Raw genomic sequence first — 22,916 nt, forward strand, 5'->3', positions numbered from 1 at the left:
GCGGTGCTGCTGCCTGAGGTGAGATCCAAATGTGATACGGGCGTCCAGGTATGGAAAGTGAGATGCGCTTTTCCAGGCTTGGAGGGGCTGAACGAGCCGCAGGAAGTGGCGTGGGTTGTCGATGCCCTTGCTGCAATCTTTTGGCGCTTGGAGGGGCACAGCACCCCTGGAAGTGCACGATTCTGCCGCAAGCGGAAGGCGGTCACAGCGCATTCAGAGGGGTTGCTACCTGATTGTGCGTCACACCGGGAGCTCCCCGCATGGCAGAAAATTTCCTGGTGTTTTTTTCTCACAGACGGACATTTTTCGAAAGCTAAACAGCAGTCAGACTGCGCCACGACCGACCGCATATTTTGGCCTCACCATCTCCACGAAGCTGAGATTGGATTACACGGAGCTACACACGCATATACCCTGCGAATTCTAAACCCATACAAAACGAAACAATGTCTCCCAACCCGTACCTCCTCGCCGCCGACAACCCGACGGCCCTGCTGGCCCTCCTCCGCGAGAACCCCGCCATCGCCTCGGGCCAGGATGAGCACGGTTACTCCCTCGTCCACGCCGCCGCAAGCTACAACCACCTCGAGCTCCTGCGCGCCCTGATCCGCGAGTTCAACGTCGACGTCAACATCCGCGACGAGGACGAGGAGACGGCCTTGTTTGTCGTCGAGACGGTCGACGCGGCCAAGTGTCTCGTCGAAGAGCTCGGTGCCGACATCAATGCCAAGGGCTCCGAGGGAATCACCGCTGCGCAGAAGATCGAGGGCGAAGGAGACTTCCCCGAGATCGCTGAGTACCTGAAGAGCGTCAGGTCGCACAGGACGGCCGACGCTGTCGAGGAGCACCAGAGAGAGGCCGCCGAGACCGCCGCCCCACCGGCAGAGCTGCCGCCCGTACCCGAAGGCCTTGCCGTGACGCTCGGCACCATGGACCAAGCTGAGGAGGTCCCCGCCGAGGTCGACCCCGAGTTCAAGCGCAGGATCGAGCAGCTTGCCGAGAGAGAAGACTTCCACACCGCCGAGGGACAGGCTGAGCTTCGCCGACTCGTGGAGGACGCCATCCTCGACCAGGGACTCGGCGATGAGCGCAGCGTGCGTCAGAAGCAGGGCTAGCTTTTTTCTTCCTTTCTTCTATATACAAAAGAGAACCAACCTTACTCGTCGCCCTTGATTTCCCAGAAGAGGTAATGGCCAGGCGACTCAGGGGGTCGGAGGAACGCCACCTCGGTGCTGTCCCCGACCAGACCCTTGGAGAAGGAGGTTGCGCTCAGCGAGAACCAGGCTCGCGAGGGGAGCGCGAGGAGGGCATTGATGAGCACGCTGCGGACCCAGGCGGGGGTGAAGAAACCTTGCCAGGTGATCTTGCAGATCTTGTCATGCGAAGGGGATGCAGAGTCGAGAGGCGTTGGAGTTTGATAGCGAGACAAGTACGGGTCGATGTTATCGCCTGCTGCGACGCGAGGGCTTTGGAGGCGAATTAAAGAGAGCCATTCATACGTCTCTGTTGCATAGTCTTCGAGGCCGGGTCTGTCGCCGCTCTCAATGACCTCGCTGGGGAATGTGAGGGGCGCCATCTGAACCTGACAGTCGGTGACGACAGACGGCTCGCAGGTGTATCTTGTTGGAAAGTACTGCTCCAGGGGGTCTGGCGAGGGGGCTGGTGGACTTTAGCATAATGTGTGAAAAGGGGGGCAAGCGAACATACTGGTAGCCGTCGCGTTGCAGAACAACCACGTCACAGGCGCGTTGAGAGCATTTTTACATGCGTACAAAAGTCTGTCGAAGCCCTTCTTCCCGTGAAGCATCGATGGGTCTCGTAATTGGTAGCTCACCACTGGGAAAATTAGCAATGCCCTGCTTGAGAATTCAAAAATCTGTAACAAACCCCATCTTGGCTTCAAGCCCCTTTTCCCTTTGACTCCGTGAGGCTTCCCCACCAAGCCAGCCCGCTCGTATGACTCCTTGTCGAGATACATGGTAAGCAGCCCTTCGCGCAGGGAAAAGACATTGTCCACCGTTGTCTTGCCTTCCGACAGCATGAGGATGTTGCCTACTTTGTCAGTCACACAGTGACGCAACTCCAAGATGTCTAATTCGGCGTACCCCTCTTGATATACTCGGTAAAAAAAGCTCCGTCAAGGACCTGGCCGAGGGTCATGACGACCCTGTGAAATGTCGGTGGAGCGAGCTCCTTGGCAAGCTTCTGGTGCACCAACTCATAGCACTCTTGAGGCAAGATGAGATCAACCTGAGACTTCAATCAGCTGTGCTCATAAACAATACTGCCCTCAAAAGTGATCCCGAACCTTGTGGTTGAATCCTTGACTCAAAATGGGCGCCCACGGCTTGCCCTTAGTCGGCAGCTGCTTGGACTCGACGTGAGCCATCGTGCCGTAGCTCACGAAGCATTTTGGCGACTGGTAGACGCTCGGTGCGGGGAACGAGAGCATCCTGAATGGATTTCCGAATGCAGCAGTCGATGTCTATGGTTTTTGTGGGAATCGGTTTCCGGTGTAAGGCGTGTCGAAGGACGCGATGAGAGAAAGAGAGAGAGCTGGACAACTCGAAAGTGAGAATTGCATCTCGAAAGCTAGATCCACACCAGGTGTTCTCCGATTGGAGTAAAGACCCCACACTACCCGCAGCGAACCGCAAATCTGGGAGCTGTCTGGGAGGAACACTCTAGCTATTCACACCAGGGCGTGTCTTGAGCCAGTATCATCATCCACCAAAAAAGCACCGTCACAAACCCACACAAATCCCAATCGAGTCAGAGGTGCAAGACGGACAGAGACGACATTTTCACCGACAACACCTTCATTTCAGAGTCAATAGCCTCAAGAAGGAAACTCAATAATTGGAACAGCGCTGTGAGTAGTAAGACCGGATTTCATCCGCTGGAACCCCGACTAACACCGCCAGCAGCCCAAAACACAGCGCAAACGAGGGGCAGATCATCACCCCGCGCCGCGCCAGGATTTTTTCTCCGGCGACTACTGCCCCTCCTTGACGGCTTTTGCGCCAACGACGACCGTCACAATGGAGTATCTCGTGCGCTTCTCCCAGGCTCACGAGTCGTTCCGACTGCCGGAGCTCCAGGCTCTGGCTGATCTTGAGGGGATTCATATGAAGGTTGTGGAGTACAGCGCAGAGGTGAGTGTTGGTCTATTTCATGAGGGGCTCATATGAGCATCTCCAACCACTTCACAATGTTGCCCATGAAGATTGCTGGAGATGTTGCTTAACCAACGGCTTTCTTACACTCCAAACATCCGACATTGAAACTCCCATAAAACCCATCCTATGAACCAACTCCAAATTCCACATGACCACTCACCCAGCCAATCTCACTAACATCCTCCCAGACCCCCTTCTGCATCATCACCCTCCCCTCCCCAGACGACGCCCCCCGCCTCGTCGCCCGCTCCCTCCTCACACAATCCATCCACGCCCTCTGGGCCTCCTCAACAACCTACCCATCCCTCCACGAAACCCTCAAATCCCTCTTCCCCTCCTCCACCCCGCCGACAACCCCCCTCTGGTCCCCCTCCTACGCAACCGCCTCCTTCCGCTTCAACCTCGACACCTACCAAACAACCCGCCCCCACGCCGACTTCATCGCCCTCATCAACTCCTTCAAATACCTCCCCCTCGCGGGGCCCATCCGCATGAAATCCCCCGACATCGAGTTCACCCTCTTCGAGGACTGGGACCTCCATGGCCCCGCCCCGAAACGCATCTACCTCGCCCGCCTCCTCGGCACCGGCGCCCGCCACCTCTCCCTCACCTACGACCTCAAGAAGCGCGGCTACATCTCCACCACCTCCATGGACTCCGAGCTCGCCCTCGTCACCGCCAACCTCGCCCACGCCGCCCCCGGCAAGCTCTTCTACGACCCCTTCGTCGGCACCGGCTCCTTCCCCATCGCGTGCGCCCACTTCGGCGCCCTCGGCTTCGGCTCCGACATTGACGGCCGCTCCATCCGCGGCGCCGGCGGCGAGCGCTCCGTCCTCGGCAACTTCGCGCAGTACGGCCTGCGCCACCGCGTCGGCGAGTTCTGGACCGCAGACCTCACTAACACGCCCGTCGTCCGCTCCGGGAAGCGCCGCTGGCTCGACGGCATCGTGTGCGACCCGCCCTACGGCGTGCGCGAGGGCCTGCGCGTGCTCGGGTGCAGGGACCCGGAGAAGACGCCCTGGGTCGTCGAGGCGGGCAAGACGCGGTACAAGGACAAGGACTTCATCGCGCCCAAGAAGCCGTACAGCTTCCTTGCGATGCTGGACGACATTCTGGAGTTTGCGGGCGACACGCTCGTGGACGGCGGCCGGTTGAGTTTCTGGATGCCGACGGCGAACGACGAGGAGCAGGAGATACCCGTGCCGGAGCATCCTAGGCTTGAACTGGTGGTAATTTGCGTGCAGCCGTTCAACAAATGTAAGTCGACGACCTTCCTTCCTTTGGCCAGGTTGAATACTAAACCGACAACAGGGTCACGGCGGCTCATCACGTACCGCCGCATTCCCGACTCGCAGGTCGATCCGGAGAGGTTAGCCGCGTACAAACGCACATTCGTGGAGGGGACAACAGCAGATGAACTGAACCCCTTTCGGCGGGGCTACTTCACCAAGTTCGAAAAGGAAGAAGCCTAATAGAAGAAGAATAAACATGTACAGCAAGTCCCCTCCCTCCCGTCTTTGATGATGCCTTGTGTCCGTGCCTGATAAAAAAAAAAAGTAATACTGTTTCGCGCCGCATGTGGTTATGGCTTTCCCTCTCCTCCTCTTGTCTCTCCCGTATGTGGTCATAATTCCCTTTGCCGCTTGCCTTGAATTATCTCCCCTCGTCGTTCCCAAGGCATGTCCCAAGGCATCGTCGTTTGATATCATTTGTCAAAAAAGGCACCGCATGCATCCAATCAATTCCAGCAAGCAAACTCCCGCGCCGGATGACTCTTCTCCCCGGTGCCGTCGGGTTTTGCGCTCGTACCTCTGATCTGTCCTGCACCCCGAAGTACTTTCCTTTCCGGATGTCGTTCCGGGGGATCGGACCTTTTTTCCTGTTCTTATCTGAATTCCATGGCGCTGAAGCAGCCCCTGTCCTCCACGTGCTTGAGCTCGAGCTGCTGAAACCTGGTGACGAATGGCGTCAGCAAAAGAAGAAAAGAACAACAAAAAGCCCGTTCGGGGTCTCGGGCTTTTGAAAGGGTATCGTCGGCACTCACTTTTCGCTCTTGGAGTGGAAGTATATTCCACTCACCTCACCCTTGACCTGGTTGAAGCAAATGTAGTAGAATCCCTCGAAGCTAGCGCCAGAGATGGTGCGTACGCGATGGTCGGGTACGAGGAAATGCTCCTTCCAGCGCATGAAAATGTTCTCGCGCTGGGCCACGTCGCGGATCACCACAGGGCCCTTACGCGCCTGCTTCTGGAAAGGACGGAAGGCGTTAAATTTCGCCCAGTGGTTGAGGTCGATCTTATCGGTGGCGCCCCAGGTCTCGTGATTTGTGGTGAAGCCGTACTTTGTGCCGATGATCTCGCCCTCGAAGTATGTCGTCAACGTGGGGTGGTCCTCAGTGAGGCCTGCACAAAGTTTAGCGGGCGTTACACAATGGGCGGGGGAGCTGTGGCTTGTTTGTACCTTGAATACGCAGATAGCCGCAGAGGAATGACTCCCTCAGGTCGACATGCTTGATTTCGACCTGGACGTCGTAAACCTGTCGCTCGGATTGCTGTGTGCCGCGGAACTTGCTCCCTGGCCGCAAAAAGGATGATGGTGATGATGGAATTATCTGTGGCAGTCAGCAAACCGGTGCATCGAATCAGTCATCGATGGGGGGGAGCATACCCTCATGTTGGAATATTCTGAACCCATAGAGGGTGCCATTAGCTCCTCCTCCCACACGTCATCGGCATCAATATCCATGCCCTTGCCGTCGTCGTGTAGTGTTGTTGCGGACTGCCTGGTATCATGCCGCCTCGATCCATCAGCACGGGACGCTCGTAGCCTGTCACCGGCCGAATGTCCCTCCTCGTCAGATTCGCCTTGCTTGAACGACTCCATATCGGCCGCGGGCGACGAGTGGGCGGTGTCGCCCGACTGCGGCCTCGGCGACATGGTTGTTGATCTAGAGGAAGAGACGGCGGATGTGGGCTCGTCGTCGAGAATGACCTCGGTACTTATGCCCTCGGTGGGAGACATTGGGGCGCTGACGGGAGCGGGAGAGGCGTCCTCGTCCATGCGGTCGCGGTCGTGATGGGGATCCATCGCTGCCGGGCCGTCGTTGGCATCTGGGCCGGTGGGTGGACGCCAGCTGCGTTGGGGAGATCTTGAGTTGCTGTCTTCAGGACATGTCGAGAAACTGTGCGATCGAGGAGAGTGGGGGTCGGGAGGAGGGTTGGATGAGGGAGTCGGCATGCTGGGCTGGGAAAGGTGTCGTGTGTCGTGGATGATCGTGAAGACGGGATGGAGCGCTGCAGCAACGGCACTGGCAGCGGTGGACGTCGATGTCGGGCGATGGGGGTCGGTCGCGTCGACGGGGAAAGCTGCGGCTTTACCGCCAGCAGGGGTTGAAGGGCTCCGCAATGATGACAGCAGGGGGGCAACAGAATCGCGGAGGGAGAGCAGATGGAGTGTCGTTGGGCGGGTGCGGGTTCGGGTGCAACGATGCGGCGATGATTATTTCGACGTCGGAGGGCAGCGAAGTCGCCGGTGGGCTGCTTGGTTGTTCCTCGAGGAAACTCGGTCGAGGGGATGAATGCGAGGAGGTGATTCAGACCAGTGGGAGCAGCGCCTTGGGGTAAGGTAGGTTGGCTCCGAGTGGACGGAATCACAAGCTGCCAAGCGAGAGAAGGCGGTCGGCGGCGGACAGGGGCATTGGTCGGGAGGAATCCAACACCGCGTCGTCGAGCAAGCTGCTGTGATGGGGGAAGTCGAGTGTGAGGTGAAGAAGGTAAAAGTAGGGTCGCAAGAATACTTTGCGCCAGGTGGGATGACGATGTCGGGGGTTCGGCGCGGGATTTGAGCCAAAACAGAGAGGAGAAGCTTGCCGCAGATGACGAAGCTTAGATTTTGGGCGAGGAATATAGAATTGTCACAGAAGCGGCGGATGTATGACTGATGTGACAGAGGCGAGGTCAGGCAGATGCAAATGCTGGCGAGCAGCGAGGAATGGGAGGGTTGGCTAGGTATCTGTAGGCAAGTTGCAGTACAATGCAATGCCACAACTAACAGCGACGGCACAGCTCAACAGAGACAAATCTCCATGCGGCTATGCTAGAGGCAGCGGCAGACACTCTCGAATTACCTTAGCAGGTAAAGTGAGGTACCTCTCTTAAAAGTACAAGTGCGACGGCGGGAGGGCAGCACCAGAAAATGGATAGGAAGGGCCTGGGCCTGAACCGTGAAGACTGCAAAGGGACGGAGACGGAGACGGAGACAGAGCAAGACAGAGGGACAGGGCCAACCAAGGTCCTTCAATCAAGTGGAAAATGGGACGGGGTGTGACGATTGGGGAGAGGACACTACCACTGGATCTTGGGCCAGTAAGTGGGCTTTTCTCTGTTGCTGCTCTGCGACTGGGGGAAAGCGGGAAAGGGAAGATGGGGGGTCGCGGAATGCAAAATGGGGGGGGAGGAGGGGACGATGGACTTTGTTGCCGGGATGGGACGAGATGGGATGGAGTGAGGTGATTGGCGGGGAAGCAACGGATAATGTTGAAGGTGCGTGTAAATGAAAAGGCAATGTTATCGTTCTCGCGGGTTGGTTACGATGTTGAGATGGTGTTGAGTATCCTTTTTTGCTGCTGTTTGATGATTTTCTGACTGTTGCGTTATTCGGTTTGAATAATCGAATGGGTGACAGCACAGCGTACGGGCACATGAACAGCTACGGGTACATATGGCGGCAACAGACGAAATACTGCAGTCAAGATGCAGCGAAAAAGGGAGCTGGAGAGAGAAGGAGTCCACCGTCAATGTCAATGCATTGCAGCCGATGACGCCCTCCCCCCGCCTTCCCCCATTCATTGCTGAATACCCCCTCTAGTGTACATGTACCTGCCATAACTCACAGGCAGAGAAAGTACCTGAGAACGGGCATTTCTGTCCATCGCATCGTTACCGCTAGCCACGTTAGAAGGGTCTCCCCGGCATGTGGCATTTCTGCGCTGTCAAGCCTCCATCTGTCCGTCTCTCTCTCGCTCTCTGTCTCCCTGACTCTCTTCAGTACCTAGGTAGGTATTCACTGGGTTCGTTACCAGCCCTGGTTGTTGGCTGTCGCTTCTGGCGTTCGCTCTCTGTCAAAGAACCACGCTAGACGGGCGCCAGCCACGAGACTTTGCCCCCGACTTCTCTAGCGGCGTCGCTGAACACCCCTTAGCCGTGGTTTTTGCTGTCGATGTCCCTAGCGGAGGGTTCTTCTGGGCTGAAAGCGTCACGCACTAGGTAAGACAGACAAGCACTGCCAGCAGAACTGACGGGAACACCTCAGTGCCTCCAGCCTCTTGCTGGGTCTCTCATCGTCGCTTCTCTGTCTCCAGCTTCAGCCACTTTTGTGTCGTCTGATTTGTCTCGGGCCCCCAAACGCTGCAGAAGATAGGAAGCCAGCTCACCTCATGACTACGCAGGTTGAAAGCACTTACTTAGTAAACAGAGGCTTGCAAGAGGTACCGAACACGAACTGCCCCCATCGCTACATGAAATGCTCGTGCATCTGTCCTGAGTATATACCTAGACGCTGCGGCCAGCGGTCTCATGTCTCATGTCCTGCTGAATTTTCTTCTCGTCTCCCCCAAAAGCGCAGGGCCCTTTTTCGGGCTGGCGGGGGGCTCGCAGTCCCCGTTTTTGCAGGCGCTGCCCTGCCGGATCCCGCTGCAATGGAAGGGCGCATCTGCAGTTCCAGGGCCCGGGCCCAGTGACATTCATCACTTCACCCCCAGGGCCCCAAGGAATGGAACAGAGGGCGTCAGCGGGCGCTGCACCCGTCTCTTCAACCGTAAACCTGCCGCAGTGGCACAGACTGGGGCCAAACTCTGTGCTCTCGCAGGTATTCATATCCACTCAAGACTCAGACCGAGGTGACTCTCCAACGAGTCCAAGCACTGCAATTTACCTGCCTCATCTTGCCTTCTGCTGCATGTCCATCTGCATGCAATAGACACTTCATCTACTTGCCCGATTACTCAACGTCTAATGTAAGGCGGACCCCAGCCACGACCAACCGCCTCACCTCTCTCAACTCCCGTCTAAGCCTCATCCCTTTCCATTGCCTCATATGAAATGGAGAAAGGCAGTGCTACAGACACAACACACACAAGGCAGATCCTCTAAACCGCCTACAGTCATCCCGACCAAGCAGCTCCCTGCCCACTGTCTGTGAGCCCATCATATCACGTATGCATTGTCGCTGCCGTCTGTGCCAGCTAATTACCGTTGGATGATGGAATGCCCTTCTCCCCCTTTCCGATATTCAAAGTACATTGCTCAAAAGGGGGACAATAACACCCGTCATCCACATTCTTAGCAATTCGCCGCCTCTCATGCTTGTTTCGACCTCATGGAGATCAAGAGGACGGACTATCATGCTGTCACGCTGACCCCCTCATGCCCTCCTCCCCTGAACTGACCTGAACCGAACCGAACGCCGGGCACCAGCCAGCTCCCGTCACGCCTCACATCCCGCCTTGAACCATCGCCGCTAAAGCGATAAAGCAGTAAAGCCGCACTCCCGCCGTTCGCTGTCTGGTCTCAGCCCTGCCCTGGCCCTCTCCTTGCAAGATCCCGCATCTCCCCGACCGACCCGATCTGTCCGGCCCTGTTATGCTTAGTCCAGAATCCGCCGTTACAAGTCTGACTCGGCACTGCTCCCGTTGACAGCTCGAGCCAACGTGAACCCAAGAGCTGCGTGACACAACCCAACATCCCATCATCAGGGCCGGCGACATTGGGTTAGCTTGTCGTCATTAGCTGATGACAGCGGCCCGCATGTCAGTTCACCACCTCAGACCCTTCCCGTCTCCGACCTAATCTCAGAACACGGCCGATCTGCGCGGCCGACGTCCCCTTTTCGTGCGAGGCAACGGGCGTGCATGACAGTATCATCGAAGAGAAAAAAAAAAAGACGTGTCTCGTTATTGCGGGATCGCGACCAAATTTGGCCACGCCCGTGTAAGTCTACCTCATGAAATGGGGATGGCTAGTTACCCATCGATTGATTCTCTCTCTCTCTCTCTGCTTTTTTCATCCGTTCCCCCCACGCCCGCCGTCATGTCCGAGCTGAAGGGGCCCAAGAACTGCTTCATGCATACACCCGCATCGTTATGCATTTTCTAGAAGTAGTCGGGCTGTTTCCCGCAGTCCGCAGTCCGCAGTCCGCAGGTCACGCGGCATGCGGGGGTTTTTCGTCATTGCATGTTCGTCTCGTAGAAAACCCCCTCCCACATTAAACAGTTGGCCCCTCGCTGAACCGGTGGTCAGTTGTTGTTGCCGGTTTCGGGTATCTCCATTCTTCATTGCCGTCCGCTGTCGTCGGGGTCGTTGTCGTCGTCGATCGCGTTTAGATGGGCTTAATCTTAAAGTGCAGGGCAATCAGGCTGAAGACAAGAGCCTTCAGGTCCTGCACGAGGTAGTAAAACACTCGCAATCCTTCCGGGTCTGCAGACTCCGTCACGTCGACCAAGGAGCCAATCTTGGCGGTCTGCCCGAAACATGTCAGCCGGGTGCCCTGAGAGCCAACGGATGACTCCTACCCACCTCGAAAGAAATATGGTCGTTCCCCAGCCGAATCTCAAGCTCCTGGCGTCCGTCCTTGTTCTTTTGCGGCCACTTTGAGTCGTCTTCCCTGCAGAGGTTGTTAGTCGATTTCTGGGGCATTGGTGTCTGGAAGCGCACTTCAGAATTTCGCTCGTCTTGATGATGCGCTTGATCTCCTCGACGACCAGAGCGCTGACGCACACTAGATACACTTATCAGCCCTTGCCTGCCTGCTGCAAAGCGGGGAGGTGTCGTACTCTCTTTGCGGATCAAACTGTCGTTCCTGTAGTTGGAGTTGTTGGCATATCGTGCAACTGCACTGCGTCCGTCGCCGACAACGCGGAAGTCAAACTCTGGGATCGGTGTCAGCGGGTTTGCCGCAACGAACGTCGAGGTCGGCGGGGCGGGTTACCCAGGAACTCATGGCCGAAGCGTCCAGAGTGGCCGGAGCTATTGCTGTTAGCTGGGTGTAATCCAAAAGAGTTCAGCAGAACCAGACGCACTAGTATCGCAGGTAGAATTGATCGTTGGGGGCGGACATGGTGGGCGGCGTCGTCGACAAAGCTCGGTGTCGGTGTCTCGTCGCGACTTGATGTCTTTTGGAGCTGCAAGGCTGGGGAATGGGAATGCAAGAAAAGCGGGATGGCCCCCGTCGTCCCTCAGCCCTGGCGGGGTCTGCCATCATGAGTGGGTAGAGCTTCGGCCAATGAAAGAGCTCCGTTGGCAGAGGCTCTGGCCGGGTCTCTCCGGCGTCTTAATCCGCTCCGAGTTCAAGGGTCCACTGCCGTCACGTGTTTCGCTTAGTGACACCTGTTCGGCGCCCGGGGACAGATATTCACGAAGGGCCAGATCAGTGTACAGAGGGCCCGGCGGTATATGCTACAGTTGCGCAGCCGTGTATCGCGAATCAGTGAACTGGACAGAACTGCTCCCAACAACCCACACAGACACTGACGACGCATGCTTGCTTAAGGAGCTCTCGTGTGGAAGTGGATTGAGTAAAACGGATGGCCTAGAAGAGTATGTCACTTTCCAGTCTCCAGCACTTGCATCGCCCAAAAAAAGTTCCAATCGTAGAGAAGGAGCTCCCTGAGCTAACACGTATTCCCCCCGTCCCTTAGACACACTGCCGTCCAATCCCCAATCCCCACCGCCCAGCTTCGACACATCCCACTCGAACCCCCCGACTTCCATCTTAATTCCCCCTTGAACACGTCGTCACCCTCACCGCGCCGGCACCGAGCCAGCAACACCAACACACTGCCGCCACGATGGCCTCCTTTCTGGAAAATGCCTACAGCTTGGTGCACCAGGACAATGCCGCCGACGTCCCTTCCCTCGCCGACCTGCGCACGCAGCTCGAGAAGGGCACCGACGAGAGCAAGGTCGAGACCATGAAGCGCATTCTCACCATCATGCTCAATGGCGACCCAATGCCTAATCTCCTTATGCACATCATCCGTTTCGTCATGCCCTCGAAGCACAAGCCTCTGAAGAAGCTCCTGTACTTTTACTACGAGATCTGCCCCAAGCTCGACTCCAATGGCAAGCTCAAGCAGGAAATGATCTTGGTCTGGTTCGTGGCGCCTCTGGCCTCCAGCTGAAGCTGCATGCACCCCTACTGACACTCTGGCCTCAGCAACGGTATCAGAAACGACCTGCAACACCCCAACGAATACATTCGCGGAAACACGCTCCGCTTCCTCTGCAAGCTGAGGGAACCCGAACTTATCGAACCTCTGCTGTCCTCCGCGAGACAGTGCCTCGAGCACCGTCACGCATACGTGCGCAAGAACGCCGTCTTCGCCGTTTCCTCCATCTACACACACAGCGCCTCCCTAATCCCGGATGCCTCCGACCTCATCAGCACATTCCTCGAAGCCGAGAACGACCCGACGTGCAAGCGCAATGCCTTCGCCGCCCTGGCCTCCATCGACCACGAGAAGGCTCTGCTCTACCTGAGCACAGTATTCGAGGGCATCCCCAACGCAGAAGAGCTCCTGCAGCTCGTTGAGCTCGAGTTCATTCGCAAGGATGCCATTCAGAACTCCCAGAACAAGGTAGGATATCTCAAGACTAATCTGCTTGGCGCATGGCTGACCCGAGCAGGCGCGCTATCTGCGTCTCATCTTCGACCTTCTCGAAGCCAGCACCTCGACCGTCGTCTACGAAGCTGCCTCGTCATTAACCGCCCTCACCAACAACCCCGTCGCAGTAAAGGCCGCCGCTGCCAAGTTCATTGAGCTCAGCATCAAGGAGGCGGATAACAATGTCAAGCTGATTGTCCTCGACCGCGTGGACCAGCTTCGCAAGAAGAACGAGGGTATCTTGGATGATTTGGTGATGGAGATTCTGCGCGTCCTTTCCAGCCCCGATATCGATGTTCGCCGCAAGGCTCTGGGTATTGCTCTCGAGATGGTGTCGAGCAAGAACGTCGAGGAGGTCGTGCTCCTGCTGAAGAAGGAGCTGTCAAAGACCGTGGACCAGGAATACGAGAAGAACACCGAGTACCGCCAGCTCCTTATTCACTCCATCCACCAGTGCGCCATCAAGTTCTCCGAGGTTGCCGCTAGCGTCGTCGACCTGCTCATGGACTTCATCGCCGACTTCAACAACACCTCCGCCGTCGACGTCATCAACTTCGTTAAGGAGGTCGTCGAGAAGTTCCCCAAGCTGCGCAAGCCGATTGTGCAGAGGTTGGTGGCTACCCTCAGCGAGGTTCGCGCCGGCAAGGTTTACAGGGGTATTATGTGGATTATTGGAGAGTACTCTCTGGAGGAGCGCGACATCAGGGACGCGTGGAAGAGCATCCGTTCCAGCTTGGGCGAGATCCCCATTCTCGCCTCGGAGCAGAGGCTGCTTGACGGTGATGGTGAGGAGGAGAACAAGGAGCAGGTCAACGGACACTCCAAGCCCGCACAACCGACCGGCTCTCGCAAGGTGCTTGCTGACGGAACCTACGCTACCGAGACTGCTCTTACCAGCCAGTCTTCCGTTGCTGCCAAGTTGGAGGCCGTGAAGGCTGCTCAGAAGCCCCCTCTGCGCCAGCTCATCCTCGACGGTGACTACTACCTCGCAACTGTTCTCTCCGCCACCCTGGTCAAGCTCGTCATGCGCCACGCCGAGATCTCCAAGGAGGCTGCTCGCACCAACGCCCTCCGCGGTGAGGCCATGCTCATCATGATCTCCATCATCCGTGTTGGTCAGTCGCAATGCGTGAAGGCTCCCATTGACGAGGACTCTGTCGACCGTATCATGTCTTGCGTCCGCTCTTTGGCCGAGTTCAACCAGCACAAGGAGCTCGAGACCGTCTACCTCGAAGACACCCGCAAGGCTTTCCGTGCCATGGTTCAAGCCGAGGAGAAGAAGCGTCTCGCCAAGGAGGCTGTCGAGAAGGCTAAGACTGCCATCCAGGTTGACGATGTCGTCCAGATCCGCCAGCTTTCCAAGAAGAACGCCACCGACGGTTTGGACGAGATTGAGGTTGACCTTGAGAGAGCAACCGGCGGTGAGGCTACGGCGGAGGACCTTTCCTCCAAGCTCAGCCGTGTCGTCCAGCTTACCGGTTTCTCCGACCCTGTCTACGCCGAGGCTTACGTCAAGGTCCACCAGTTCGATATCGTTCTTGACGTCCTCCTGGTCAACCAGACTATGGAGACGCTGCAGAACCTCTCCGTCGAATTTGCTACCCTTGGTGACCTCAAGGTTGTCGAGAGGCCGACGACACAAAACCTGGGTCCCCACGACTTCCACAACGTCCAGTGCACTATCAAGGTTTCCTCCACGGATACCGGTGTCATCTTCGGCAACGTTGTCTACGATGGTGCCCACTCTACGGATACCAACGTTGTCATCCTGAACGACCTCCATGTCGACATTATGGACTACATCCAGCCCGCCACCTGCACCGAGACGCAGTTCCGCACCATGTGGACCGAGTTCGAGTGGGAGAACAAGGTCAACATCAACTCCAAGGCCAAGTCGCTGCGTGACTTCTTAGAGCAGCTGATGGCGGCCACAAACATGAACTGCCTGACTCCCGAGGCCAGTATGAAGGGCGACTGCCAGTTCTTGAGCGCCAACTTGTACGCTCGCAGCGTATTCGGTAAGTCGTTGAATGACTTTCTACAGCATCTTTTCACTACTAACAACTGCACAGGCGAGGATGCGTTGGCCAACTTGAGCATCGAGAAGGAGGGCGAGGATGGACCCATCACCGGCTTCGTCAGAATAAGAAGCAGATCGCAAGGTCTGGCGCTGAGCTTGGGATCCCTCAAGGGACTCAACAAGATCGGCTCAGCGGCGTGAGGGTTGTAAGTGACGGATGTAGGTGCTATATATCGATACTGCAGTAGTCGCCCCGATGTCATGTTTTGACTACCTCCCTCCCGGCTAATCTCCAGCCTGCGGGCGTAATGGGGTTGAAAGATCTAAAAAGGGAAGCAAGAGAGAAAGATGCGACCTGGGAAGGCGGGCTGGCTGGCTGGCGGTGCTGAATGGAAATGAAATATGAGGGGAGAGATTGAGTCCTTGTCTGTGTTTTCCCCCCTTTGGCTCTCTCTCTCTCGCCCCCTCCTCTTTTTGTGGTTAGAGTAAAAAGTGCAGCCGGGTCAGGCGTCATGAGTAGGTAGAAATGAGATGTTATTCATGTTTTAAGCAAGTACATGTCACCCAGGTGGTGTCATGGCATGGGTACGATGAGTATGATGAAGAATCATGTCGTATTAAGTACGGTATCGACCAAGCCGGAGGGGTGAACCCCCTCAGGGCATATGCATACGTACATTCCGCTGGGTATGCCGCAGTTTTGGCTGAGCGGAATCGTAAATACTAAACTAATGAGAGCGTGTAATGCTCGTAATGGCTGACAAACAAACAAAGGCTTTTTCTTGTTGGCGGCAAATGTCCTCCACCGAAACGCCAAAGATTGCAGGAGTTGGATCGCAATGAAAAGGGGTATTATCCAGACTGAAACCAATAGTAAACAAAAGGGGAGCGTTTGTGTATCCGTGTTGAAGCTGGGGGTTTAAGAGTGCTGCCGTCGATGGCTACGGCCATGTGTGTAGGTGCCTTGCGGGTCGACGTAACCCGTCCTTGTGGTGTTGGGAATGTACGGAAACGCTGAACAGGTCGCTGTGGTGTTCAGGGGCAGTTTGACGGCTGGGTTGCCATTATTGATCAAGTTCGAAGTATGATGAAGAATAGCGTGTCGTCCAGGGTGGGCTCGAGGGGTGGATGCTGATGGCGTTTCTTCGTCGACGCACTAAGCGCCATCGTTCCTGCCATCCTTCCCGGAAAAAGTCCATATGCTCTTGAGACTATCTGTCAGAGACATAGGCATTGATAACCTGGCCCTGAGTCCAACCCTGCTCCGTAAGAGGCAGATTTTCTTTGAGAAGCTTGCCCATGAAGGCTAAGCGTATCTTCTTCTTGGTTGGAGAGAGCTGGTAGATACGTTAGTCAAAATAGTTGCAGGCCGATATTCAAAATGATAGAGCTTACCCCCGCTTCATTTAGTATCTTGCCGGTAATGATCTTAACGGTGTCGGTTTTGGAGAAGCCAACAGTCACATCACGCCCATTTTCAGACAGACGAGCAAGAAGAGAAAGCTGGTCTCGAGCGTCAGCCACCGCCTTGCCCTTTTCCTCTCTCCGCCTTACATTCTCGTCTTCGTCGAGTTCCTCGGTGGTCTCTTCGCCGCCCGCCAGGTCATCCTTGAAGTCGCGTGTCGAGAGACCCTCGTCATCGTCCGCGACGTCTATTGTTGCGTCGTCCTCGACAAGATTCGTGGGGTTAGCCACCGCCCACTCGTTAAGCTGGTAATAGTTGCCAAGCTGATCGTAGGCACCTTGAGCTAGATCACCAGTGGGCAACGTAATATCCGCCGCGTCAAGAATGCTCTGGGCAGTTGCGAGGCCATTCGTCCCGTCCTCTGCTGCACCATGGCTGGCGGGATTCCAGAGGACCTGCAGAGCGTAGTGAAGGGACTGCCATATCTCTGGACGTCCAGTGACGCGGGTTTCAAAGAAATCTTTGCGCTCACGGTTGATGGCGGAACGGGTCCAGACACGACTCTTGGAAGCCCAGACGTGGCGGCGGAGGGGCTTGTTGATGTGCCTGTCGAGAGGCAGGGTGGACTGACGGTGGCGGCGACCACGGCTGGAGGCCTGTGTCGTGGAGGCGGCGGGGGAGTCGTCGCGGTCGTGGGCGGCGGCCGAAGTAGAGGCGTTGATTGCGCGGGCTGAGCCGGTATTCGTCGGGCCTGGGTAGGGCGAGGTCGAGCCGCTCTGGGATCTAGACATGCAGCAGCCCTACGAGGTTGTCATTAGTCTGATGTTTGAAGCAGCGGCCGTCCGTGGTGCAGTTGGACATTGTGTTTGGGCATCGGAGTACGCTCCGAAGGCGACATGAGATTGAGGAGCAGCTTACCATCGTGACGGTGCTTCAGCGGCAAAGTGGAATTAGGTATATGCGCGGGGTTAAGTTTTAGCAATAAGAGATGCGTCGGTCCATAGCCTGACGTATATGATGTGGCGCGGCCTGATTAGGACTGGATAATATGTACTGTTGGTCCAAGAAACGTTGTCGCCAAACGAGAGCTTTGCGAAATGTAGCGCTTCTGTCCAAGACAACAAACTGTGGAAGGGAGAAGACAAGGAGGACAAGAGGCGTAGAGTTGGGCGACAATCGTTGGAGGAGAGAAGGAGGTGGTGGTGGTGGTGGTGGTCTGGACCCTTGACGTGATGAGCTACTGCTGGTTGGCTGAAGAAGGCGGGTGCGGCTGCGGATGTGTTGGTGCCGTTGGGGGAAGTGCGTATTTGGAAGTGATTGGAGCAGTAGCGAATGAAACGTCGACGAGATCGTTGGCGAGATGTACAGGTAGTGGTGGTGGTGGAAGTGCCTCCCCTGTGGTGGTGATCGGGAGGAGGAAACCGACAAGAGGTGAAGGATGACGAGTAGAAGGTGGGATGGTGACGAAGCAGTGACTTCTTCCCTATTGCGGTGCGACGTGCGACGGGCAGCGACGACGGCAGCAACAGTGACAGCGGGAAGGAATCCAGCGCTGAGGTGGTTGCAGTTCCTCCCCCGGAATAGGATCTCGGCTAGCAGGGGGGTCGCGAGCTAGCGTCACCTAAATTTTGCTTGTTTCCGCTGAAAGTCTGGCAAATGCTGAAAGTCTGGGCCGTGACCGAGGCTCCGGTTCCCTTTCCAGTTTTCTTGTATGTCGAAGCCGTATTATTTGATTGCTGTTGGTTGCAGACATGCACCGAACCAGACCATTCCTGGCTGTCAGTAATTACCCGTTTGCACGTGGGTTTTGCTCCTGCTCAGGAACGCCCGAGACAATGCGCAAAGGACACAATCGATGGAGAGACAATGGAACGGCCCAGACACCGCCAGATCTGATCGCCTCCGAACGCTCTTCCTTTCTTCTTATGTCGTTTTTTTTTTCTTTTCTTCCCTCTCTCTAATTTTGTTTTCTAGCTTAGCTTAGAGGTTGGTCACAAGCGTCTTGGCAAGGGGCCCGTTACACCTGTCGACACAGGGTCCCCCAGCAAGCTCAGCCTACCTTAGTCCACTCATTTTTACGCCGGCGAACCCCTCCCAAGGTGGTGCTCCCAACGGTGCTTTCCAGCGGTTCAGAGTGCTGAAGTGGTCCGTCGGGCGGTAAGGTTGCTGAGCCAAGATGCATCTCACGGCGCCTGACACAGACAGCCGGAGGATGACGACGAGAGCGTGATGCGATGAAAAATATATTTTCCTCCTGAAGCCGGCAACCGTCTCAACGTTAACGGCTGGGCTTGCGCTGTGCGCTGCCAACTCAATTCCATAACCAAACCAACACGGCCCAGGAATGGAGCTGCCTGTCTCAAACGAACCCTTCCGCCCCATTGAGACGCCGTGCCGAGTATCCATTAGTCTCATTAAGCTGGGCCGGGGCTGTCTGTTACTAACGCAATTCAGATCTCTCCCTTTTCAAGATTAGATCTTGCGTTTTTCAGTGAGGCGACGACTTGCTCATCTGCCATGTTATGCAACCGTGTGCTAAATCGCCAAGTTTTGCGGAATCGGCCGTTTTCCAAGCCAGGTGATCCTCACAAACCCGACTTCTCCGGCTTCTTCAGACGAACTGTTCGCCCTGAGTCGTCATCCATGCCTCAATACACGGCCGTGGATCCGTCACGCACCGGCGCCTCCGTATCCTGCCGCTCACCCGTTTCGTCCGTGGTTCCTTGACGCCCACCCATGTCCGTTGCGGACCCATCGGGCCCAGTGTTCCCATTGTCGGTCCATCGACGTTAATGACGTCGAGATGGTCTTCCGAGACAAACATCCCGGCATGCCGAGACAGCTCATAACCTTTGGCCAAGCGAGCATCGCCGCCAAGTCAATGTAACGTCCAGCTAGACCGGTCCTAAATGTCAACCGCATCAGATCATTCGATATGTCTACCACAAGAATCCACGGCAGTTCTTGCTGCCACAGAGGCACGGCGTCATGTCGCCCTGCTTGGACTTATCCTTCGCGTCGTTATCTTCGTCGGATACGCCGTCAACATAGTCGAACGTCAATTCTTCTCCAGCAGGAATATCTCTGAGAGCGAAGAGGCCGATATCGTGCATGTGCTTGTCTGCGTGGTCGCCCACACGGGCAAAGATGCGGAGGTTCGGCTCGCACGAATGATTGATGAACCGCGTCGGCCCCGACATGAACTCGCCATCGATCTCGAGCGGCGGCCCCTGTAGTCGGGGATCCGGAGAGTCGGGGTCGGTGAACTTGTCGAGGGCGAAGAGGTACACGTCTTTGCGTTGTGAAATGCTCGATTCTTTACGGCGGCGCTGGGCTTCCTCTGGCGTCAAGATCTCGCCAATGTACCTGTCCACAAACTGCCCTCTCTTGATGTCCACAAGTGAGCGCACACCTGGTACTCTGTCATCAGTTTCTGTTCTCCAGAGGATTTCAGCAGCTGCAACAACTCACCCCATCCCCTCTGGGTGGTACGGAAAATCTGCAAGGGCACCTTTCTTCCTCTCTCGACAACGCGGTTGGGGCAGCTGTCGGTGCAAGCGCAGCCCTCGTGGCATTCGTAGATCGGCCTCTTGGAATGCTTCAGGAAATGGGATCGTAGCAGTCCCGCCTTGGAGCCGTGCATGTGGTACATGTACACTTTCTTCCTAGCGGTGCCCTCGTCGTCCGAGTCATCCTCTTGTTCCTGGAGGCACAGACAGCCTCGGTACTGGCACTCTTCATCGTCGCGGCATTCGCAGCCTGAGCGGAAACTATCCTCGGCCGCCTCGACGCCGTGTCCGAGCTTCGACTCTTGGAGGAAGCGGAAGGTGGATGGGATGACGGCGTCGTCTTCCTCATTGACGATCGTTATCGGGGCTTCCTTGTTATTGGGGAATCGGCGGATCTGGCACCAGTGGCAGTTTTCTTTTTCGCGCTCGAGGGCCTGTTGCAGAGGAAGTCAGTCTTCGGTCTGGGCGTTCGGCCAGTGGTCAAGGTCGTACTTACCCGTGCAGACGACTTACTTGTCGACTCTGTGGCGCCATGATAGAAGAAATGGCGCTCTGTGGCCGCCTCCATATTGTCGTAATTCTGGTTATGGAATGATGAAGCGATAGTCAGGCATACTATTGGCGGGTTTGCAGAGCTCTTGACGGTGTGCTGCCATGAAGCTGTCAAGCCGCGGGGCAATTGGCCAACCACTTTACGCGAAGCGACGCGTCGGCACCAGAAGCTGTTGCTGACTAAGGCCTGGAGCGAAGTGGGGTAGCTTCGTCACCTTGGACACCGAGGGGTAGCTCGGTCAGCTTTCATCACACTGACCACGATTCCGAGTACAACTTGGACAATCTAGCATGAGATTCGCAAATCCTTCTCGACAACAGCGGCTGACACGGTTTATCTTCGATATACAAACACAACGGGGGATCCAAAGATGAAGACTCGCGCAATTGCGAGAATTTTGAAGCGATTTCCTGATTTTCGGTCTTCTCAAATTTCGGTTACGATGGCATTTGATGCTAAACACCCCTCTTCACTATCACGACCATCCGACTAGATCCTGCGCCCGTTCTTGCACTCAGGCTTGAACGTCGACCCAAGTTCACCCCACTTGATGTTACTAAAGGTCACCACAGGGTTCGGCTCCGTCTTGACAATGTTGGCCGGGAACCCCTCCGTCTCATCACACGGCCCCGCCTCAGGCGCTCCGTCCAGCCAGCGCATGCCGCCGCCCTCGTCCCACCAGATGCTGAACGCCAGCACCATGCCTCTGTCAAACGACTCGCCCATCTCCTTGTGCCCCCCGAGGCCGATGAACTTGCGCGAGCCGGTGGCCTCGCAGAACTCGTCGTTGAGGTAGTTCACCTGCGGCAGGTCGGGGTTGTTGACCGTCTCGCTGCGGATGACGTGCCCGTCTTGGACGTACAGCCGGTGGATCTCGGTGAGCTCGCCGGCCGCGTTGGCGGGGAACTGCGTGACCACCGTGAAGGGTCGGGTGGTGTCGACCGAGAAGTTGGCGCCGCGGCCGTATTCTTGCGGGTTGTTGTTGCGGTACGGGTTCCATGCGCAGCCGTTCTTGTCGCAGACGCCCTCGAAAGCGCAGTCCTCGCCTTCGCAGAGGTAGACGCCGGTTTGGTTGCAAGGGTGCGGCGCGATATGGTTCGCGCGGGAGTTGGCTTCCCAGATGTCCTGGACATCAACTGTCAGTCATCACAAGACACCCTCGTGGCTGATGAGTGAAAGTCTTACCATTTCATTGCAGCACGCTCCGTAACCCTCGAGGTTTCCCTCCCCGTTGATGAACGGCGTCGTGTAACACTGCGCATCACAGTACCCGGTTCCATGGGTTGCGCCGCCAGGGTTGAGTTCACTCCGTCCGCCGTCGGCGTACATCTCTGAAAGATACAGCGCGCTGTTCATGCCACACGGCAACCGCGTGGCGTCGACATCGAAAGTGAACTCCATGCCCGTCAGGTGCATCATCTCATACTTCTCCTTGGACGGCTCGAGCAAGTACACACGCGGCGAGACCAGGCTGCCGTCACGGAGCTGGTACATGGTCATTGCGGCGCCCTCGGTGGTGACGCCGACGCGGGAGTAGTCGTCCAGGCCCTCCTGGACGCAGTTCTCCGCGCACGCTTCCTTGGTGGGACACGCCGTCTCGTTGGCGGCACTACCCCATGAGCCGCAGGAGCCACCGTTGGCTGCCTGGTAGACGTTGTGGGCGAGGGAGTCGAGGACGACGAAGTTGTTCACTTCGGTGCAGCCGCCGGCTTTGGTGCACCGCCAGGTTGTCAGAGGGGGATGGTTTTCCTCGGGGCCGATCTGGCGTTGGGCGGCTGTCAGACCGAGGAGGAGGGTGGCCAGGCCCAGGCTGGAAAGCGTCGGAGCCATGTTGACGATACAGTCGTAGTCCGTCAATCAATGGCTGGATAGATCCGGTCACAGAGATTGACGATTGCGCCTGAGTTCACGAGAGCATCGCGATATGGCGATTGCGTGCGAGGTCGGGGATTCATATACATCGATGGAAGGAAGAAATCCATCGCATTTATCCCATACCCTGCCGCCATTGTCTCCTCTGGAATGCCAGCTTCTCCTCAGACCTCACATGGATACATGCGCCTTCAGTCCTATTCGGATTCAAGGAGGCTAACCCTCCGAAGTCTGCGCGGGGCTGCTCAAGAGGTTTGCCGTGATGAAAGCAAGGGGTTTGAAGCAAACGCAGTGCTAAGTAAACTCGAAACGGCCTTAGCTCGCTTTAGGGACGGCAGAACAGCAGAGGAAGAAGGCCATCGTGAGCGACGAGCGGCTTCACGGTATGTCGGGCCAGGAACCGCATCGCGGTAGATCTTGGCTCCTGGTTCAATGCAACGCTGCCCTCCTCTACGGTCCTAGTGCGGATGAACCTGCATGGCGCGTGGGTCGTCGGTCCAGTAAGCTTGCTGTTTTGCGCAGCCATCAGCAGCCGACGCCCACGTTCCTGGCAGGCGATGCGAGCGCAGCCATCTAGACATTTCGCCGTTCTGTGACCTGGGCTCATCTGGACGGGTGATGTTGGAGGTGAAGCGAGGAGTGAAGAGTTGGTCGCGAATATCCTGGTCGAGTTCCCCAGTTCTCCGCATGAAGCTATGCCAGGGGCAGAGCCGGGGGACG

General features: G+C 56.6%; 9 protein-coding genes across 9 annotated transcripts; 3 read left to right on the forward strand and 6 right to left on the reverse strand.

Annotated features, from left to right (window-relative positions):
* Positions 1–446: 446 nt before the first annotated feature.
* Positions 447–1,115, forward strand: CGCS363_v010212 (Ankyrin repeat-containing protein; the record flags this gene model as incomplete). The annotated part of the gene is made up of 1 exon (XM_036642061.1): positions 447–1,115. The coding sequence occupies one exon, from the start codon at positions 447–449 to the stop codon at positions 1,113–1,115; it is 669 nt and encodes a 222-aa protein (XP_036492616.1).
* A 41-nt stretch (positions 1,116–1,156) lies between these two features.
* Positions 1,157–2,452, reverse strand: RPP40 (Ribonuclease P protein subunit p40; the record flags this gene model as incomplete). The annotated part of the gene is made up of 5 exons (XM_036642062.1): positions 1,157–1,659; positions 1,708–1,836; positions 1,888–2,052; positions 2,106–2,250; positions 2,309–2,452. 5 exons carry the CDS (start codon positions 2,450–2,452, stop codon positions 1,157–1,159), a joined length of 1,086 nt encoding a protein of 361 aa, XP_036492617.1.
* Positions 2,453–3,041: 589 nt separating this feature from the next.
* On the forward strand, positions 3,042–4,651 carry TRM11 (tRNA (guanine(10)-N2)-methyltransferase; the record flags this gene model as incomplete). The annotated part of the gene is made up of 3 exons (XM_036642063.1): positions 3,042–3,155; positions 3,368–4,436; positions 4,491–4,651. The coding sequence occupies 3 exons, from the start codon at positions 3,042–3,044 to the stop codon at positions 4,649–4,651; spliced, it is 1,344 nt and encodes a 447-aa protein (XP_036492622.1).
* A 413-nt stretch (positions 4,652–5,064) lies between these two features.
* CGCS363_v010215 (Glucose-induced degradation protein 4-like protein) lies at positions 5,065–6,416 on the reverse strand (the record flags this gene model as incomplete). The annotated part of the gene is made up of 4 exons (XM_036642064.1): positions 5,065–5,131; positions 5,224–5,581; positions 5,640–5,790; positions 5,847–6,416. 4 exons carry the CDS (start codon positions 6,414–6,416, stop codon positions 5,065–5,067), a joined length of 1,146 nt encoding a protein of 381 aa, XP_036492623.1.
* Positions 6,417–10,553: 4,137 nt separating this feature from the next.
* On the reverse strand, positions 10,554–11,291 carry CGCS363_v010216 (Protein mago nashi-like protein; the record flags this gene model as incomplete). The annotated part of the gene is made up of 6 exons (XM_036642065.1): positions 10,554–10,694; positions 10,751–10,838; positions 10,889–10,952; positions 11,008–11,103; positions 11,163–11,200; positions 11,254–11,291. 6 exons carry the CDS (start codon positions 11,289–11,291, stop codon positions 10,554–10,556), a joined length of 465 nt encoding a protein of 154 aa, XP_036492620.1.
* A 730-nt stretch (positions 11,292–12,021) lies between these two features.
* sec26 (Coatomer subunit beta) lies at positions 12,022–15,058 on the forward strand (the record flags this gene model as incomplete). The annotated part of the gene is made up of 4 exons (XM_036642066.1): positions 12,022–12,326; positions 12,390–12,810; positions 12,860–14,855; positions 14,910–15,058. 4 exons carry the CDS (start codon positions 12,022–12,024, stop codon positions 15,056–15,058), a joined length of 2,871 nt encoding a protein of 956 aa, XP_036492621.1.
* A 1,010-nt stretch (positions 15,059–16,068) lies between these two features.
* On the reverse strand, positions 16,069–17,183 carry ubtd2 (Ubiquitin domain-containing protein 2; the record flags this gene model as incomplete). Its single annotated transcript, XM_036642067.1, has 4 exons — positions 16,069–16,194; positions 16,253–16,360; positions 16,412–17,062; positions 17,181–17,183. The coding sequence occupies 4 exons, from the start codon at positions 17,181–17,183 to the stop codon at positions 16,069–16,071; spliced, it is 888 nt and encodes a 295-aa protein (XP_036492624.1).
* A 2,018-nt stretch (positions 17,184–19,201) lies between these two features.
* On the reverse strand, positions 19,202–20,339 carry dim-5 (Histone-lysine N-methyltransferase, H3 lysine-9 specific dim-5; the record flags this gene model as incomplete). The annotated part of the gene is made up of 3 exons (XM_036642068.1): positions 19,202–19,674; positions 19,734–20,205; positions 20,268–20,339. 3 exons carry the CDS (start codon positions 20,337–20,339, stop codon positions 19,202–19,204), a joined length of 1,017 nt encoding a protein of 338 aa, XP_036492625.1.
* Positions 20,340–20,813: 474 nt separating this feature from the next.
* Positions 20,814–22,154, reverse strand: CEL7B (Endoglucanase 1; the record flags this gene model as incomplete). The annotated part of the gene is made up of 2 exons (XM_036642069.1): positions 20,814–21,449; positions 21,510–22,154. The coding sequence occupies 2 exons, from the start codon at positions 22,152–22,154 to the stop codon at positions 20,814–20,816; spliced, it is 1,281 nt and encodes a 426-aa protein (XP_036493215.1).
* Between the last annotated feature and the right edge of the window lie 762 nt (positions 22,155–22,916).

The sequence above is a fragment of the Colletotrichum siamense genome (genome assembly GCF_013390195.1).
Source record: "Colletotrichum siamense strain Cg363 chromosome Unknown KSG_Cg363_contig06, whole genome shotgun sequence".
NCBI classification, from domain to species: Eukaryota; Fungi; Ascomycota; class Sordariomycetes; order Glomerellales; family Glomerellaceae; genus Colletotrichum; species Colletotrichum siamense.